Genomic DNA, 19,503 nt, shown 5'->3' with positions numbered 1-19,503 from the left:
AACCTTCTGATATTATTAGTCTTTCACATTTAGTTTTCTGCCTGTTGTTTGATCAATCGGCAATAGGACAGATTGTTGGATTTAAAATGTCAGCGCTGTTTTCTTTTCTTGTGGCTCATTCTGAGCATACCTTCTAACATGGCCTTGCAATATAGACAGTAACTGGCTCATTTGCAATGCATGAGGTTTTCAAGTACTTTACCCTGGCTCGGAGGTAATTTCCGTTTGCGAGTATCGGCCCGGTAAATTTGTTGATTAAGTTTGCAGCGAAATATAAAACATTTGGATGTAGAAATGAATTCTGCAGGGCATATAGAGTGTCCAATTCATGTCTCTGTGTATATATTAATGTCAGATGAACTGGGGTTTTTGTTGCCTCGCAAATGTTTTAATACTTATTGCCAAATACAGCCTTATTTTTTATATCGAAATTTTGTTATCTTAATTTATTTGCAAAAGGAAAACCTCAAGTCAATAAGTATGGTACATTTTGTCATTAAAGTATTTTTGTTTACCTGTGTAAGACTTCAGCAGGTTGTTTGTTTTTTTGAAACTACATGTATCCATCCTCAAAACAAAGAATAATTGTGAAGATCCAAACCACTTGAAATTTAAAACAATCTCACATACACTCTAGCATGAAAACAAGACATCTGTCAATGCGTTTCAAAACATGACCACTCTTACAAATTGATACCCCAGTTGTAACATCAAGAGAGCGAGTAAATGAGCAAAATGTTATCCTTTAGAGGTCAATCACCATGCCAGACATTTATGTGGTATTTCACAGAAAAGCCAAGTATTTCTGGTCTGGTCATAAATCAGGGAGACAGTTTGTGCTATTTTGTTACAAATGTTTGATTTTTATTGATGTCTAGCCCATTTGAAATTTTCTGAGAAATTGGTTGGCAAATATTGTCATTCTCAAAATTTTAGTCTGAAGATGCTGTACTAATGTAATTTTATCATTTTTTTTATTAAATAGTTATCAAAGGATGTTTTTGATTGATATTATCATGGAGCAAGGACATTTAGGTTTTTTTTATTGTACAGTTTTATAGGGGTCACTCTCATCATGGAGGAATTTTCTTCCTCCATGCTCTCATACAGTACATTTTGGGGAGTCTTCACAAGTCATTTATAATGTGTAGGCCTATGGCCATTGGTACATGTATGGCCTCAGCAAAAACACCTTGGTTATGGGCAGACAGATTATCACTAGTCATTCACACAAACGTATGATTTTATCCACCTGGCCAACACAATACCATTTTGCTGGCATTATATGCTCCAAGTATTTTAAGTGGATGACAGTCAAGGGTCAATACCCTATGGGGGCTCGATGCACACACAAGCATACAACACACTGGGGTGTTTACAGAATTTGGGCAAATGGCATTCACTCACTGAGGACCATTCTGTGTTGAATGATCGAATGTGTTGGTGCTGTGGAACAGACGTGTGCAGCGATTCAAAGGCAGTCTCACTTCAGAACGGATTACGCGGAGGATTTTCCAACCGAGGGAAATTGGATGTAAGCGTGGATATAATTGTATGTACAGGATAAGATGTAATTATGCTTTGGATGTCTTGTACAGTCTATGACTTTTGTACAACCAGAGGCTCTGTACACAGGTAGGCTGTGTACAGTGTACAGCAGATCCCAGCAGTGCACCTGTCTGCAAGAAAGTAGTAGCTGTTTTCTTTCTTCGTGCCCATGATTTGTACATGAATGATTGTGGAATACAACATTTATACCCTGTATGTGAAGTGATGGTGAGTGTTGTCTATGATTACATCTGCTGTTGTCTATGATTCCAACTGCATGTACAAAGGATCCTTATCACTGAATATTGATCATTATGGACCGATCAGTGGTCTCACAATGAGGAGTACGCTCTTTTGTATAGGCTGTAATCAATGTACTGTACGTATAATAGTTACCATTCAATTGTGAAAACAATTCTAGTAGGGAGGATGGTAAGTAGAGCTGTATTACTGTATGTAGGTTGTCAATACCTAATGTTTTTTGAGGTGGCCAGTGGCCTTATCATTAAAAATAGCAAAAATGACATTCTGAGTAAACATTTGAGTCGGTAGGATCATTTTTCAACTGTACTTTAAATGGTACTAAAAATATACAGAAATGAATATTGAAGCAGTTCATGTCCTACTACATGTATAGTGTCAAGAGTTTGACCCCTACAGTTCGCCATTTTAGTCAAATTGGGTTTTTGGTGGTTTGGAATGAAGTTATTTTACTACAGCGTTGCAAAGCAATCCCATGATTGATCAGCATTTTGGGGACATCTTAAGGCTTCACGATTTTCTTGTTTGTTTTGCTCCAGCAAAAAACTATTAAGGACACCAGCTGGCCTGGCACTTCACCGATGCAACGGAGGCACTAAAGAGCAGGCATGCAACTTTTCCTTGGATCAGCTGATTTCCCCTTTTTTAATCTCAGTTTTACCATTCAAAATTGAAAAAATACTGTACAAAATCAGTGAAATTTTGTATTTTCCTCTTTTTTTGGTAAAGTTACAGTTGCATGCCTGAAAGAGGCAATGGAGCAATTGTTTCTTTGCCCGGCCTCTGGTCATAATGCCTCTTGTTGCCCCTTCGTTCTCGTTGCCCCTTAAAATGTCTCAGTACCAATTTACTCTTTCTTCATATAGAGTTGCCCTTTATCAAGGAAAAAAATGCCTTGCCCTAACAAACAAGAAATTAAGCAAAGCATCTTGCTGAAACCGTTAGGCATATTATTTTGTGTTGTTCTACCTAAACCTCTGATGTGTTGGTGAAATTGTTACCCTGGAGCTTCAGGGGGGCTTCATCCTCCAGCCATACAACAAGGAGGGTTTCATTTTCTTGTTAGGGGTGGATCTCTGCCCACTACACTGTTTCGGTGTTGTTATCCCATTATCCAAATCACACCATCAGCAAACATTATGTATTGCTGTACTGGAGCTTCATTAAGAAAGAACGATTTAATTAAGTTGTGCAATAAATTACAGGCATCACTTGCATGATAATAGAGTGTATCCACATGCTGTGATTTGCCAGTCAAAACAGCATCCCATGAAAAATTAATATGATGGCGGTCGTTCCAGCCTTTACCTGCAAGCAGCGGAGTTTGATGAGGTCTAAACATCGCTGTCGGATTAGATTTCATGCATCTGGGCAGGTTGCTTATTGGATTTCTTGGGGTTGTTTGTTGTTGTATTATCGGGAAGTACAGTAATTGATGGACAGGTAGCCCACTGAGGTCGATCAAATTAATTACTGAATGTGATGATGACTCAATTTATGGCTCTACAGAAATATACTATTACAATGTACATTACCGTTTACAGACTGTGTTTGATTGCGTACATGGAAAAGAGATAGCGCTGGGATATTAGATCAAGTTTTGGTAAGGGTGCTCAGATATTCATGACAATACCACATGCCTCTATGATTTGTTTTTGGAAAAGGCAAGGGCACCAAGGCTATGACAAGGGGGCATCGAGGCAATGGACCGTTCCGGCTTTCCACTAAGCTCCGCCCACCGCGCACGTGAGCAAGACATGTGTACGAGCACTCCCAATGACATTCTGCACGATTCTGCAGCGCGTGCCAAATATACGCGCACGCAAGACCGAGTTTGTCCGACCACAATCATTGCTGTGATTGGTCAAATGGGTGAACGCGCACAGTTTGATTGACAGGCCGGATCGGTCCATTGCCTTTGTTGCCTCTGTGTTGTATCAGGCCAGGTACCATCTAGAGCAAAGTAAAGATTACATTGTTACATGTACGTACCTACTTTTACATTACAATGTAATGTAGGGCCTATGTACCCACTTCACAGACAGTAAAACGGGCATGTTTACAACAAAATGATTCCCCTTGGAAGTTGATAGCATCATATGGTACTCTCCACTAATGTAATTTCACAATTGCTCATTTTCTTCCATGCCTTTCATCTCTGTGGACCCCAGTTTAAATCCCTGACCAGAGCCTTGCATGTGGATTGTGTTTTCAGTCCCTGCAAGTACAGGCTACCTACGATTGCGTCGGTTTTCCTCCTTTGTGTAGGCCTACATGGGACATGAAAACTGACATTTCGTCATCATTTATACTTGGCTCATGACATTATCAGCAGTGCAGGGAGAGCAGAACAAAGGAACACAAAAGAAACGATGCTCTCCTCACATTGGAAGGCCGTGTATTAAATTTGGCAAGGCCTGTATTTATCTCTAGCTAGGCCTGCAGGATATTACCAGAACATTTCATTATGATGTAAGGGACTGTGGTTTCTTATATAAAGATGTGTTTCTATGTAGGATGTATGTTTGTTGGATGGATGCAAATCTTGAGGAGTGGTCCATCTGGTTCAGCGGTTGTTTTAAGATCAAGAAGTTTTACACATGTTTCTTGGCATTGTCGATGTGTTGCTCTTCAGTGATTTATTAATTAGTTTTCTGCATGTGAGTGTTACTTCAGCAGCAGCAGCCCTAGTCTTGGTGCAAGACGTTCTTGTTGAGTTGGATGGTAAACATACCATATAGGTCCAACCATAGGCTACATACACACTTAGCGACTGTTCCACTGATACTGATAGAGGGCATTTCTGTGAGGCGCGCTCCTGTCAGCAAGATAGTGTGGTGGGTCTGGAAGCTTTTCAACAGCGCCCGCTATCTGTCAAAAGTAATGGGCTCAGCGAGGAGAAGTAGTGGAGTGGGGGATGTGGATATGAGTGATAGTGAATAACAAAAGTCAATGTAAGCACCAAGACTACATCATCCTGTGTTGTGCCAGCTCCATGGTTGTGCTGTGGGCATAGGAACTGGTACATGTATTACTGAGCCTTGAGAAGGAAGCATCCTCTTTGCAATGGACTTGATGCGTGGGAATATGGTAAAGCAATCATTATGATGTTGTTCCCTAGAGATTGACACTGCATAACCAGGGCTCTCCTCAAATCTTTCTGGAGGTCCTTGTAGTGTACATGTAATGCCTACATTGAATGTACCAACTATGTACAGTGTAGCCTAGTTGGCATTCCATAGTTTATTAGTGGTCAAAGGGCAGCCAATGTGAATATTTTAAATGGACCATCAACTCACCAGTGAGTTGGTTTTATGAGTCTGATAGAGTCCATTAGAGTCTGATGTGCTTTGTGGCATGGAAATCACACAGATTTTACATTGCACAAGATGTCCAAAATCTGTGTAGCCTACATCTTACAAAGATTGCACATTGCAAGCGTAGTTTGATTTGTTGTTGATATGAAAGCCTACAATACCCTCAGAAGTATAGCTTGGAAAATATATAAGACACTCCATGCAAAAACCATGGGCACTTCACTGCCAAAATCATACCTGGGTTCTCGTATAAGATAAGTATACATTTCTGACAGTGGCTGTGTACATGTACAGCTTCTGTATCCACCAATAAGTGCTCAAGATGCTTTCAAAAAGGAACAAGTTTCACCATAATATTGATTTGAGTGTTTTGCGCAGTTTGCAGTAACAAAGCAGTGAGAATTTGTAAAAATCCTACCCCCACCTGAAAAAAGGGTCAAAAAAAGAAGAAGTAGGCCCTATGCAAACAAATTCAAGAAGTGTTGATATTTTGTAGACTAGTAAGGTACATATACCATGGATGTACAAAAAAATACAGACAGCTCCAACTGTGGGCCTGGCTGTGATGTTTTCACCCATTATGAGAAGTTGAACTCATAAACATGTGGAGTGAGGTGAAAGATAGATTTCCAGATTTAGACTGCTTGAGTGCTTCATATCATGATGTCCTCACAGTGTAAATAAACATGGCTGTACTAGTATCATATTGTCTCCATAAATCCCAGCGGAGATTGCCGGACTGTGAATGATTTACGACTGATGTACCCTGGCTGCCTGATGAAATAAATTCCAGAAGCATTTAGGAAAAACTGTGAACGATTTCCTGGCCCTATGATTCTGGAAAATGTTGGTCAAAATTCTGTTGTGACTGAACTTGTGTTGAATGAATAATGGTTTTGTGTAATTTTGTAAAAAATATTGTCTTTCCAGAAATAGTTTTTATGGTACTGGCATTGTACATGTACATTGGAAATGCCCTATCCCTGGAGATTGTACAGATTATTTTAACTGAATAAATTGTGGTTCCAAAAGTTCTTTGATGGACTAAAAGAAGTACATATAGGCCCCCTTAATGTAAATAAATAATTTCTTCCGTTTATTTACATAAAAGCAAATGTACTGAGTGAAACATATTTTCTTCCTTCACGGTGAAACCATGCTCATATCAACTTGATATGAAGTAATTAATGTCTCCATTTTGAAAACAAGCACAGAAACTACGTTTCAAGTTGTTAAAAGGCTGCCTAAATGCTCAAACAGAACGGTGGTTGTTGTTGTGTAGTGAACTGTCTCAGCAACAAAACCTCCACCACTGTTCCAGGGTACATGTATAGCAACATATTTGTGGGCATAAATGTTTACTTTATGGTTTCATGAGGCACCATTGTTTGGCAAGGAGGCATACCAGTCCCTGTGTACACCAGCCAGCCTCCTGGTATTTTGTTTAGGATTTATACTGGAATTTATTTTTCTAATCCATCATGTTTATAGCATTTCTCCAAACACTAAATAGCGTTTTATTTAATGCAGCGCCACAAGGGGTAGATTATCTGATAAGGGGGCAAACAATTTTCATGCTTGAAGGCATTTTGCTATGTTTGTTAATGGCTAGCAGTGTTTCCCAATGTTTGTTAATAATAATAGCAAGGTCAGAACATACAGTTAGCATTTTAAAATCTCCTCCTTTTGACTGTAATTTGTAAAACATATTTTTGTGGGGAAAAAAATGGGAAAAAAAATGACAAGGATCTAGTGAGTTATATTTTAAACGCTGAATACATTTCACTTGTGCATTGTCGGAGAGTCACTCCTTGAAGTCAAGCTTTTGCATTTCACTCCGCTTTGCCTCGAATAGTCCAGATTTCACCTCATGGTTGTACTCAATGCACTCAAATGCCCTCAAACAACAATACTCAAATGTATCCAAATTGTGTTCAACTGGGGGTCTACTTGTTTTTCTTTCAGTGGTAATTATGTAAACAGAACCCTCTCATTTAACGGAGAATGTATTAACCCTCCATTGAATAATGGTAAAAGAAAAGCAAATTGTTCTTCCATATTCTTTCACTGCTACTTTAATATAATCCTACAATCCTAGATTGAAGAATAGAGAGACTGATGATTACCCTTGCAGCTTTTCATCGATTGGTGGATCGTACCATAGAACAAGGATTCATACCAATAGTATATTACCCACGTAGAATGGTACATCCCCGCTAGCGAGCATCCCGCTATTTGCTGATGTAGGTAACTGGAAAGCGCCTGGCCAGGCCAGGTGATGATGAAAGCTTTCACTTCTCATTGTGTTGTTGGAATAATTGCGAATGACAAGCCAGAATTTTAATAAAGTGTTTTTTGTACACCGCTGTACCGCAACTGAGAACTACAGATGAATCTGTAGATTGCATTTTAATAATTTTGTAATTAAAGTATGACTAAAAGAATGACTGTGTTATTTGGAACACAGCTTTGGATTACTCATGTTTCTTTATTTCCAGTCAGTGTTAGTGGGCAAAGTGTTCAGGGTTATGGGGGGGGGGGGCGGCATTGCAGACCTAAAGTCTTGGGATTTTTGGCCGATGCATGCTGAATTGAAACGGGGTCCTCGGAATGTTGTCTACTTGGTTTTTATCTTGGTTTTAAAACTGTACTGTTCAATCTGCTGCAGAGCATTCTACATGCATGGTTGTCTTTGGAATCATTTTTTTTAGAACTTTCAGTGTCCCAAAGTGTATTTGGGATGACATGTAGATTTGTTGCTGTTTTTTATCTACATGTACATGATGCAGAAGTGCTACATACAGACTATTAGAAGATGAATCAACACATATTAATTTTTACAATTATAATGATAGGCCTCTGGATCCAGTTTTTGTAATCGCAGAGAATTTTTTGATGATCAAAACAAAACCTTGAGTTATGACCCTGGCAAATATTGTGGATCTACAAATGCCAAGGCAGATGTCGTGACGTTCACAGAACAGCGTGGGGTCCGCCATCTTGTCCCCTCACTGATTGCCTGATAGCTGTCTGATTTACAGACGAGGCCTCCCACTATGGGTCAACTGGTATCCCGCCAGGCCCGGGCAGCGGTTGAACGTGCTGCACTCGGCAGTCGGTACCCAAAATGCAGAATATGAATGTCAATTACAATCGCTGTGTCAAAACAAAATGAGTTTCGAGGTTTAGGCTTGATGTCAGAAAATCGTTTCTGAAGCGTTTGATATAAACAGAGCGAGTGAAAAAACAGCTGAGTGAGCTGTTAATGGAATTGAAGTGATACATGTAGGGCCTATAATATAATAATACATTAATTTACACACTTTTTACATGTTTTACAAACACTGGTTCACACCAAAATACTTTTAACACAAGCCTGGAATTTCTTCTTGGGGGGGGGGGGGGGGTCAAGACGATTTGCATTTTGCAAAGGGGCACTTCCATTGGAAAATCTGAAAGTCTATAGAAAATTTTGAAGGGACAATAAGGCCAAAACCAGGTTAAGTATTATTGGCTGATTCCATGCCGATACATTTATTTTTACATCGTTTTCCTGAAATATGGTTCTTTAAAAATGAGTTCATGAATTCTGATATTTGAAAGGTTGAAAACACAGTGGGTTTTTGTTTCATTACAATGGTTTTGGTTTCGAACGCTATAATGCGCTTTGTTTAATGGACATTTTATATGCATTAATAAAAAAATAAGTGAACCATTTCATTCTTGTATAGCGTAGGCCTGGAATTTCATCTTTGAACCTGTTGAAAGTGCAAGGCCATTTTATGTTGCAAAGGGCATTTCCATTGGAAAATCTTAAAGTCAATGGGAAACTTTTGATGGGCACCAAGGCCAAGACCAGGGGCAACAGAGGCCATTAAAGTGGCCTGCGTGACTGTAATTCCAGGCCTGACAGTGCTTACATGTATCACACTCAAAAAGAAATATTTTGGGTATCACAACTGGAGCAGCATACCACCTCAGTGTTTCAAAATGAGATTTTGTTTCAAAGCATGAAAGGTACAATGGGAAACTTTTGAAGGGCACCAAGGCCAAGACCAGGGGCAACAGAGGCCATTAAAGTGGCCTGCGTGACTGTAATTCCAGGCCTGACAGCGCTTATCACACTCAAAAAGAAGTATTTTTGGCATCACAACTGGAGCAGCATACCACCTCAGTGTTTCAAAATGAGATTTTGTTTCAAAGCATGAAAGGTACAATGGGCACCAAGGCTAAGACCAGGGGCAACGAAGGCCATGGCCTCTGTGTAATCCCAGGGCTGATAGCGCTTATCACATTCAAAGAGAAGTATTTAGGGTATCACAACCGGAGCAGCATATCACCTCAGCGTTTCAAAATGAGATTTTGTTTCAAAGCATGAAAGGTACAATGGGAAACTTTTGAAGGGCACCAAGGCTAAGACCAGGGGCAACGAAGGCCATGGCCTCTGTGTAATCCCAGGGCTGATAGCGCTTATCACATTCAAAGAGAAGTATTTTGGGTATCAGAACTGGAGCAGCATACCACCTCAGTGTTTCAAAATGAGATTTTGTTTCAAAGCATGAAAGGTACAATGGGAAACTTTTGAAGGGCACCAAGGCTAAGACCAGGGGCAAGGAAGGCCATGGCCTCTGTGTAATACCAGGGCTGATAGCGCTTATCACATTCAGAGAGAAGTATTTAGGGTATCACAACCGGAGCAGCGTATCACCTCAGCGTTTCAAAATGGGATTTTGTTTCAAAGCAGGAAAGGGACTATCATCCTCGAAAGTTTATCTTCCTGTTGCAGATGATGGCCTCAGACATGGCGAAAGTGCTTATGAGACTGAACACATGAAATTAGATCCTATCGAATCTGAAATGTTGTTTAGCTATGGTGTTGCTTTTTTGTTATCGCAGACATTTGATACATGTATATGCAGTTTTTGTTTTCAAGACAGAGTAGCTTGTTGCAGTTCAGGCATTAGTTTGTGTTTTTGGAAATTATTCTGCTCGGATTTTCAATGTATACCCTGGTAGATTGGCAGATGCCATAGAGTTGTGCACTAGTACGTAGGCAGGTGCACAAACGCAGTGCGTCATGCCACTATTAGGCCAAATAAAAAAAAATACCAGTAGATCGTCCAGATTTTTCAAAAAAGATGAGGATGAGGGCCTTATTATTTACTTTTTACTATTTTTTTCTTCAAGATGGCCACTTAGTATTTCAAATCAAACAGGCCACCAATTCTCAGTTCGAATCAACCGCAAACTTATTTATACCTATTAGTTGCATGAGGACCTGCCTGTGTTAACGCTAATTACACTAAAAGGGTCAGAAACACTAAAAAGTTGCTGGTAGGCATTCACCAATATTGTATTATGAAACAAACGGTTACAAGTGTTCGAAAGAATCACGTTAGATTCGGGAAAAGTTTCTAGGCAAGACTCCTTTTACAAAAATCAGAAAATAGTAAATAGTTAAAAAAAGGATGCGGGCGGGGACGATCAACTGGTTTTTGTTTTGTTTTTTGGGCCTTATATAGCCCAATACAAAACAACACGATGTTCCCCCTTTTTGCCACCCACTACTGTTGTTATTGCGTTGTTAGTGCACACACTAAGTGTGATTTATTGTGATAACTTTTTATGTAAAGTAGCTGTACATTAATTTCTAGTCCATCAGCAGAATTACATGTTGAACACATAAATCTGCATACATTGCACGTTTATGTACATTGTACAAGTGTACCCGTACAAATACAAGTGAATTTGCAATGATTAGCAAGTACAATAAATGTAGGAAGGTTAAATACTTGATTGTGATGTCAATCAGTTGTTAAACTTCAACTCGGCTGGTAGTGTACAAGTAAACCGACAATCGTGTGTGCTAGTATACTCCAGAGGAGGTTTCTGCACAGTATAGGAAGATGATGATGATGATTAGTTTCATAGAATACTTGCACAAAGAGGGACAATGTGCACTCATACATGTATCATGTTTTACATGGTTAACATACAATGCTTAGACCAGTTGATAGTGAACTTAACCTTTCTACCCCTGCCCAAGGCGTTGTTTAGAATACCAAACACCAAGACCTGCTGGCACTTGGGCTCTCTGGGATAAATTACTTGAACTACTGACTGCTCCATGAAATCAAAACAAACCTACCCTCTTTTTCCCCAAACAAATGTCCTGGCACTGGCAGAGATTAATTATTTGGACATTCTTTTGGTACAAACAATATTTGACAGGGAGATTTATTTACAATTTACCGGTGGAGTTATTAAACCGTGTTTCATGGGAATCAGCATTTTTGCATGTATTTTTGATGATAAGGATTTTGTAAGGTTCATCGCGAGACTTACTTTTTCTACATAAACCGTAGCCTTTAGTCAAGGCGCACGCGGCACACCGGATGGCACACACAACCCCAAAAATGTAACGCACGAAAAAAGACTATCACCGCGAGTGGCAAAGCCGCGAAGCGCCTTTACCAACTCGTTTTTGGGCCTTATGTTTTTTTTTACATTTGCCAACGATTTTGGTGGGAGAAAATGTAATGCATAATGCATTAGCGTGGTGAGTTGCTGGCCAACAAGAAGTCCGATTACTTGCATGACGTCACAAGAACGTTTGATGCAAATTTGTTACATTTTCTCCCACCAAAATCGTTGGCAAATGTAAAGAAAAACATAAGGCCCCCAAAACGAGTTACATTTTTGGGGCTGTGCATGCTATCCGGTGTGCCGCGTGCGCCTTGACTAAAGGCTACATGAACCGGGGATACAGGCAAAGTTCAGACTTTGATCAGAAGTCAGACTTGTGTCAGTGTGGTGAAAGAATTTGCTGTTATTTTCTTTGGATATAAAGAAATCATGCTCTGCCAAATGATCTATTGCTTTAGCGCCGAGCATACTGTTCCCAGAAGCTTATTGATATCATAACAAGGATTACTGAGTGAAAGGCAGAAATTGTTTGACATACCCCCCCCCCCCCATAAATTTAGATCTTAGTTTTATAATTTTGTGTAAGCATTGCCTCTCAGTCTCACCCTGGATTAAAGTGAAGTCAAGTTTTTGAAGTCAGGCCTGGGTACAATTTTATAAAGTTACTAGGCAAACAAATTTGCTGAGCAGTGAGCACAGAAAATTATTCTTAGCAGAAACAGGTTACCAGCCAAACTGCCATTAACTTTACATTGATGCCACTGTGCCATTATTTGGTTACTTGGTTAACAATTTCATGAAGCTTTGTTTTCTGCTTAACAGCTTTATGAAATTGAGCTGTGATGAACTTTGTCTTGCTACCCTCAACAATATGTTTGTTTGCCCAGCAAAAAGGCAACACTTCTTTCACTTTGCCACAACAACAAGTTTTTCATCAGGATGTTGAACCGTGGGAAAAATCCAACTGTCATTGTTAGGTTTCTTCTCTTCTGTCAACCAAGCTCTTACATTTATTTCCTCTGTTTATGTTTATGTTTGTATACTCATTGCGCAAAACACTCATTGCTATTTTCACAACATGTTGATGCAAATGTATGTTTACAAGTCATTGTTTCCTTAAGTTGTGCCGTTTATTTCACAATTAACGGAAATGAACAAGAAAGTTGTTATACTGCTTACATAAATCTGTACTAGACATTTGGGATTGAACTTTATTCTGAAAGGTTCAATACTGTAATTTAAAGGCACAAGTGAAAGACTTTGGATTTATTGATTAGAAAGTTGACAAGACTATGGTGTCTGGTTTTGTATTAGTTGTGTACTTATAGACACAATATTTTGTTTGGCAACCATGCTCAACTTAAAATCATTCTTTCACTTTCATTTTAACAGATCTTGTGACAGTACCTGGAGACAGTCGAGGGATACTGAGAGTCGAAAGAAAGTGATGTGCAACCCTTCTTCTATTTTTGATGTCCGCAGCAAGCACTTAAGAAACCTGACTACGCCAAGTGTCTGTGGTTGTCTTGGATTGTCATCGGATAAATTATCACATTTAAAAATGAGCTGCACTTCCTTCATGTGGTAACTTTGTAGAACATTCCATTAGTAGTCTTAACAACTCAGCTGAGCCAGTTTCCAGAAACGCTCATGCATCATAGCGATCATCAGGATGGTAAACACAGCTCTGCCGGGCTAACCAAGTTCCCATGTCGGCGTACAGAGAACAGCTTCATGAAGCAACCAATCCAGGAACTACTATTATGAAATCAGACACCTGAAAGGCTGTACATATTTCTACAGGTGTAATATATCGGAGAGGATTTATTTTGTATCAAGTTTTAAGTAAGATAGAAACAATGACTTTGACATTGAAGATGAATATGAGAGAGTGGATCCTGCTGACGTGTGTGTTTCTACAGAGTTTGCTTGCGGTGATAGCACGACTGGATTTACGTAAGTTTTGTATTAAAAAATGCCCGAGGTACGCGCCACTCGTGGGTAGGAATGGCCCGAGGGCCATTCATCCCATGAATGGCGCGTACACCGATTGCGTTATGCAACTTAATCTCCACTTGTGACACCATACTATATTGTTCCAGCACTACGTTATTTCGCCCAAACAGTGTGATATTACTTAAAGGTAGCCATCACGCCATTTGTTCCAAAAATTTGAGCGACGGAACAATGGCATGACGTCGCTGGTGGAGGTAAAATACAGATCAACTTTATAAATAGTGCTTAATTTGGAGATGTCATGAGAAATTATCTTTAAAACCAATTTGGGTCAGTATTCAGAAAAAAATTATGACATGGTATTCCTGCGGTATTATTTTTCAATTTTTTTTTTAGAGCTTCTGGAATAATCGTTTTTTCTTCAGAAATATTGTCCTCACAATGAAACCCTGACTTGACAAAGGAAAGACAATACAGATTCCATAATAAACACTGGCATTTGATGTTGTCTTTGTGAGAACTTTGAGTTAGCGCTCACAGTGAATCGCAGTACCTCAGGCATGGCCGATAATGTGCCATGGCATGCATGGTACATGTATCTCGAAAAGCTTACCTCACATTGAACCTCGCTACATTGCAAAACAATGGTGGCGGCCTGTCCCCTTGGACAAGGGGATACAAATATTGCCAGTACCCTTCTATTCCTCTTTGTGTGGGTGAAGTAAAGTGTAACGCATTAGGTGCATGCCTATGACCGCTATGCAATGGAGGGTCTTCTAGATATTCACGTTAGCCGACCAGCTGCCAGCAACAAGTTTAGGGTGCTCTGAAGCAGTGTTGTAGGCCTGCCCAGAACTAACAAGTTTTGCCCAGCACTCTGAGCACTGTGCTGCCCAGCACAGATTTCCCCCATATTGCACTTCAGTAATGATGGCCCCATATCTAAACATGAATAATTTTGTTGAACCACTCCCCCTTGGTGGTCTAAATTGGAATTAGAGCCCACCACTAATAAAATTTGTCTAGCTACAGCACTGCTCTATAGTTGGTTCAGTTAATGAAAAAGTTACAATTTTGAGTTAATTTTCTTCCCATTGTAGCAACATGTCGTACACCGCTAGGAATGAACAGTAAGGAGATAACAGATGATCAACTCCAGGCAAGCTCTGTATACGGGAATGATGACCTCACTTTCGGACCTCAGAATGCAAGGTGAATATCAAGGATAACCTATTCAAATTCTGCCAATTTTCTATTTAAAACGTGACTTTCAAAATTTTCTCCACGGAACTACAGGTACTGTAATAATGATTATCTTCAAAAAAAGTTTAATCCTTGATTCTAACAGACAGACACATAGCATCACGAGTGTGATATGAACCTCTTTTGCACTGCCAATCTCAAACCTTGCTCTATGGTAGATTGGCAGTGCAATTTAAATCCCTCTTACTCAAACCACATTCCTTCAAAGGGAATTGTTTCTCAAAATCGCATATATTATCAACAGCTGACAGTGCTTCATACCAAGTAAGTTTTTACGGTAATAAATGTTTTTGAGTAACAACTCTCCCTTTGATTTGCTTAAATAGGTTAAACTTAGATGAGGGTGCTGGGGCATGGTGTCCAGTGAGTGCCAAGCCAGAAGCCGATGGACACTATGAGTATCTACAGATCAACTTCCGCAACATCAGCGTGGTCACAGCAGTGTCCATCCAGGGTAGATGGTACGATGGTGAAGGGCGAGAGTTCACCAGGAACTTCCGCCTGGAGTACTCCAGAGACGATCGCTGGGTGAGGTATCGGAATATGGAACAGCAACAGGTGAGTGTAAAGGACATTTTAATGATAATAAGATTTTTGGTGTTGAACAAAGAATTGACTAGAGTGGGATTCGCACCAACGACCCCTGGATAAACGTGCCGGCGCTCTAACAACTGAACAATTCTTTGTTCAACCCCCAAAAATCATTTGAAAGTTTACCCATTTATTTATTTTAATAATAATAAGAAGAAGAATTCTCATAATTGATGGGCATCTTAGAGCGCTCACTATGTTTTCCAGCAAGATGCAGAGCTACCTTTTGAAGTATGAGACCTTTAATCTTTACATAGCACCATGTTATGTTTGACAAGATGCTGTGGCGCAATATGCAGCCAATCAAACCAGGAACACCGGGGCTGACCCTATCTCCTTTCAGGCAACTTGGAGACAAGCACTTGTTTGTATGCACAAGGAAACAATTATACAGCCACGACCCTGTGGTTTTAAACGACCATTTAAGAACTTGTCTCTTTTATTGTCTTATTTTCTTGCTTCCTGTATAGATATTTGATGGGACACGAGACACGTTCTCCATCCAGACAGTTCATATCCACCCACCAATCATTGCCATGCAACTAAGACTGGTGCCTTGGGTAGAGAACTCCACGCCAGTTTGCATGCGAATAGAGCTTTATGGCTGTCTATGGGAAGGTAAGGATGTAAATAGTTTTAAAAATAATCCCCCATCCTTTTTTTTTTTTGAGGGGGTCAGGTAGGGGTGGAGTTGGGGATAGAGGAGTTGCAAGAATAAGGGAATAAAAGGGTAGCGATGAGTTCTTTAACGGCCGTTTAAAAGCGGCAGGGTCGTTGCCGTGTGATGAAGGCATTGACCCTGCAAGGTTTCGAAGGGATGTTTAAGAACGAGTCACTACTCTTTTATTCCCATTCATAAACGCCCTTTTGTTAAAAAAACGTTACAAAAATACAATTATAGACACTTTGACAATTGAAAATTTGGGTTTGAAATATGTTGCGCGTGGGTTGTGTGTATGTGCGCGCGTAGAAATAGATTACGTGCGCGTGCTTAGAAATAGATAACGTGCGCGCGCTCAGAAATAGATTACGCGCTGTTACTAATAGCTATGAATCGCGTTCCGCGTGATAACCTTGTGCGCTCGTGCCTGACACGGGTTATAAACACTGGTCATTATCAACCGTTTAAACACCCCCACATGCCGCGCTCTCCACCAATAGGAGTAGAGAAACTGTCTGGGGTATTTTTGAATGCTATTTCCATTATCCATACTAAAGGCACTGGACACTGACGGTAACAGCGATAATGATGCTGTTGTTGGATAATGGTAGGCATGGGGTTTCATCAGTAGGTGGTTAAAGTGAAAACAAAAGTTACTTCAAAGGAACTGGTAAAATTTGTATGTTTTGTACGTTACAGATCATCTTATTAACTACAACATGGTGGAACCAGACATTAGAGGAGATTATGCCTTTGAGGATGACTTTTACGATGGATTCTTTGATGGCGCTCGACTCATCAAGGGCCTTGGCCAGCTCACTGATGGCATTATAGGCCACTCCAACTATCGCCTCAGCCCATCCAACCTGGATCAGGCCCACGAGTGGGTGGGCTGGCGCAACACAACCCATCTGAACCCAGTGATAGAGTTCAAATTCGACAGTGTGCGAAATTTCACCAGCCTCCAGTTCCACACCAACAACTTCTTTACCAAGGACGTGGAGACGTACAAGTCGGTGGAAGTCTTCTTTGGGATGGAGGAAGGACTGTACTCAACGAGGACGATAAACTGGAATGTACGACAAGACCTCATTCATGACGACGCCCGCTGGGTGACTGTTAATCTCCAGAACAGGCTGGCGAGGTATATCAAATGTCGACTGAGACATCGGAATAAGTGGATACTCATCAGCGAAGTGTCTTTTGCATCAGGTAAGGAATCAAACGAAGATCAAAACGAGCAAAATAATAAAACATAAATTTATTTTAAACATGGAGATAAGCGTGAAGTTTTCCACATCAGGTTCAGGGGTCGATTTCACAAATACCTTAGGACTAATACTAAATTAGAACTAGTCCTATGAGATATTAAAAGCTTAAGGGTAGTTCTAAGTTAGGAAGAGTAACTCATCCCTACTCGAGATAAGACTAGTCTTAACTCTTTGTGAAATCCACCCCAGGACACTTCATTGTTGTGCTGTGAACTTTTTATTAAGCTGGTTAAAAACACAAACAAAAAGCTATGAAAGCAAAATTACGTTAACCAGAATAAGGCTACCAGACTTCATTGCCAGGTCACATTATGTACCTTTTGAGACTGGTATCTTGCTAACTTTTACTTAACAGACAGTATTCAAGCAATATTTTCTGCTTAGGTAGGCCTTGATTTGTACAGTATGGAAATCTGCTTTTAATTCCTATATTTGTAATGCTGTGAGTGACCTCATATTAAACATTTAAGGACAGTGACAACTTACATTGTAATAAATTGTGATACATCTTTCCCATTTCCCCCTAGAAGACGTATCGAGATATGAGGAAGTTGCAAAAAGCAAGTGAATTCCATCATTTAATATCATGCCCATCCAAACACACAAGTTTTTGTTGTAAACTTTTGTTGGAAAACAATATATTGATTTGGATTATTTTCTTAACCCATATTGATTTGTGCAAGGATGGTATTTTTTGTTGTGTAAGGTTGTGCTGAGCATGGTTTATTTCTTAAGTATATTTTAAGGGTTGGTTTAAAGATGCTATGTCAGATTTTTGGCCGATTTGACCCAAAGATTTTGATTTAAAATTCAATAGGTATTTTGATGGGGGTCAAGAAAGTTACAAGCTTTCATTTTAGCCATTGTTTGAAAAAGTCCGCCAATTATTAGTAGCAGTGAAATAAAGTGCTCAAAATTAGTTTTTTGTCGGGATCCCGACAATATATCACGTGACCAATTCTTATGTGTTTTATAAGAAACGTTTTAAATTTTTGTCATGGTTCCTGACCATTAAAAGTAAAAGTTAAACTTTTTTTCGTTAGAGCGGGTGATACTCTTTGAAGTACCATTCACTCAAAAAAATCTACTTTTTAATGTTTGGGGCCAAAAATCTGACATCTTTAACATTTGCAAGGCATTGTGCAATTCTATAGTAGCCATTGACAGACCGTACCGTAGTGGCATGCAGGCCTGATACGTCACAAAGGCAACGAAGGCGATTGCCTCCATCTCCCCTGGTGCCCTTGAAATGCTACAGTTGAAATTTACAATTTCCTCATGGGGTGCCCTTTACCAAGGAGAAAATGCCTTGTTTCCTTTTCCCTTTCAAACAAGGAAGCATACAGGCATGTATAAATGAAAAAGGCAGTGATCAAACTAATGGTTTGGACAGTGTGGCTATGGCTAGATTGATGGAAATGCCTATTCTCCAGCATGGCTGCTGGTGCTAGCAGCCATAGCTGGAGCTAGCAGCCATAGCTGAAGCCGCATGATTAATGTAGACTCTGCATCCCGGGGTCGATTTCACAAAGAGTTTGGACAAGTCCTAACTTATTCTCAACTAAGGACGAGTTGTAACTCAAGATAGGACTAGTCTTGACTCATTGTGAAATCCACCCCTGGTCTTAACTGCTTGTGCCCCCTTACTAATTTGTATACATTTCTTTAAATCTCAAAATGCATTTGCGGACTTTCAAATGTAGGTGGCGACAGTCATACCAGGGCCCTTTTCCATAAAGACTGTAAGCACAAAAACTTGCTAAGCAGAAAAGTGTTGCCAGAAACAGGTTACCAGCCAAAATTTTATTAAGTTTACATTGTTGCCACTGGTGCCCCACAATTTTTTTTTTGCTGAGCAAAGAAATTTGCTTGCAGTTTTTTTCCTGCTTAACAACTTTATGAAATTGGGCCAATGTAAGTTTATTTTGTCACAATGAACATTTGATTTACCTGGTATGAACATGTACACCTTGCTACCGAGTGTCCCCCGAATGTCTGCTTTTATTTTTTACTTCCACCAGAAGTTTGCCCTGTCATTAACACAAACAATTTAAACACGGGCAAACCCATTCATCCATTTAAAGTTTAAAGAAAGAAGACCTTTCTGAAATCAAATACAGCCGAGTCATTTAAAAAAAAAAATATGTGTTTTGACAAAATATTTTTTTCGTCAAAGCCTTTTGCAAATTGACCTTGCAAATAAAAAACA

The 19,503-nt window shown here is 39.7% G+C and overlaps 1 protein-coding gene across 11 annotated transcripts in view; it reads left to right on the top strand.

Moving 5' to 3' along the window:
• Positions 1-19,503, top strand: part of LOC117303040 (discoidin domain-containing receptor 2-like) — a 58,568-nt gene that overhangs the window by 25,998 nt on the left and 13,067 nt on the right. For 5 of the 11 annotated variants that reach the window (XM_033787089.1, XM_033787086.1, XM_033787081.1 and 2 more), the window contains exons 3-8: positions 12,945-13,508; positions 14,609-14,720; positions 15,098-15,329; positions 15,833-15,980; positions 16,723-17,235; positions 17,822-17,854. In XM_033787089.1, the coding sequence (XP_033642980.1) occupies positions 13,412-13,508; positions 14,609-14,720; positions 15,098-15,329; positions 15,833-15,980; positions 16,723-17,235; positions 17,822-17,854 (1,135 nt within the window). In that variant the 5' untranslated portion in view covers positions 12,945-13,411. Of the gene's footprint in view, positions 1-1,406; positions 1,777-12,944; positions 13,509-14,608; positions 14,721-15,097; positions 15,330-15,832; positions 15,981-16,722; positions 17,236-17,821; positions 17,855-19,503 lie in introns of those variants that run through there. The other 6 variants (XM_033787091.1, XM_033787087.1, XM_033787085.1 and 3 more) reach the window with 5 other exon arrangements.

Source organism: Asterias rubens, chromosome 19, assembly GCF_902459465.1.
Source record: "Asterias rubens chromosome 19, eAstRub1.3, whole genome shotgun sequence".
Taxonomy (NCBI): Eukaryota; Metazoa; Echinodermata; class Asteroidea; order Forcipulatida; family Asteriidae; genus Asterias; species Asterias rubens.
The sequence above is the reverse complement of the archived record's forward strand: the minus strand, read 5'-3'. Positions and strand labels throughout refer to the sequence as shown.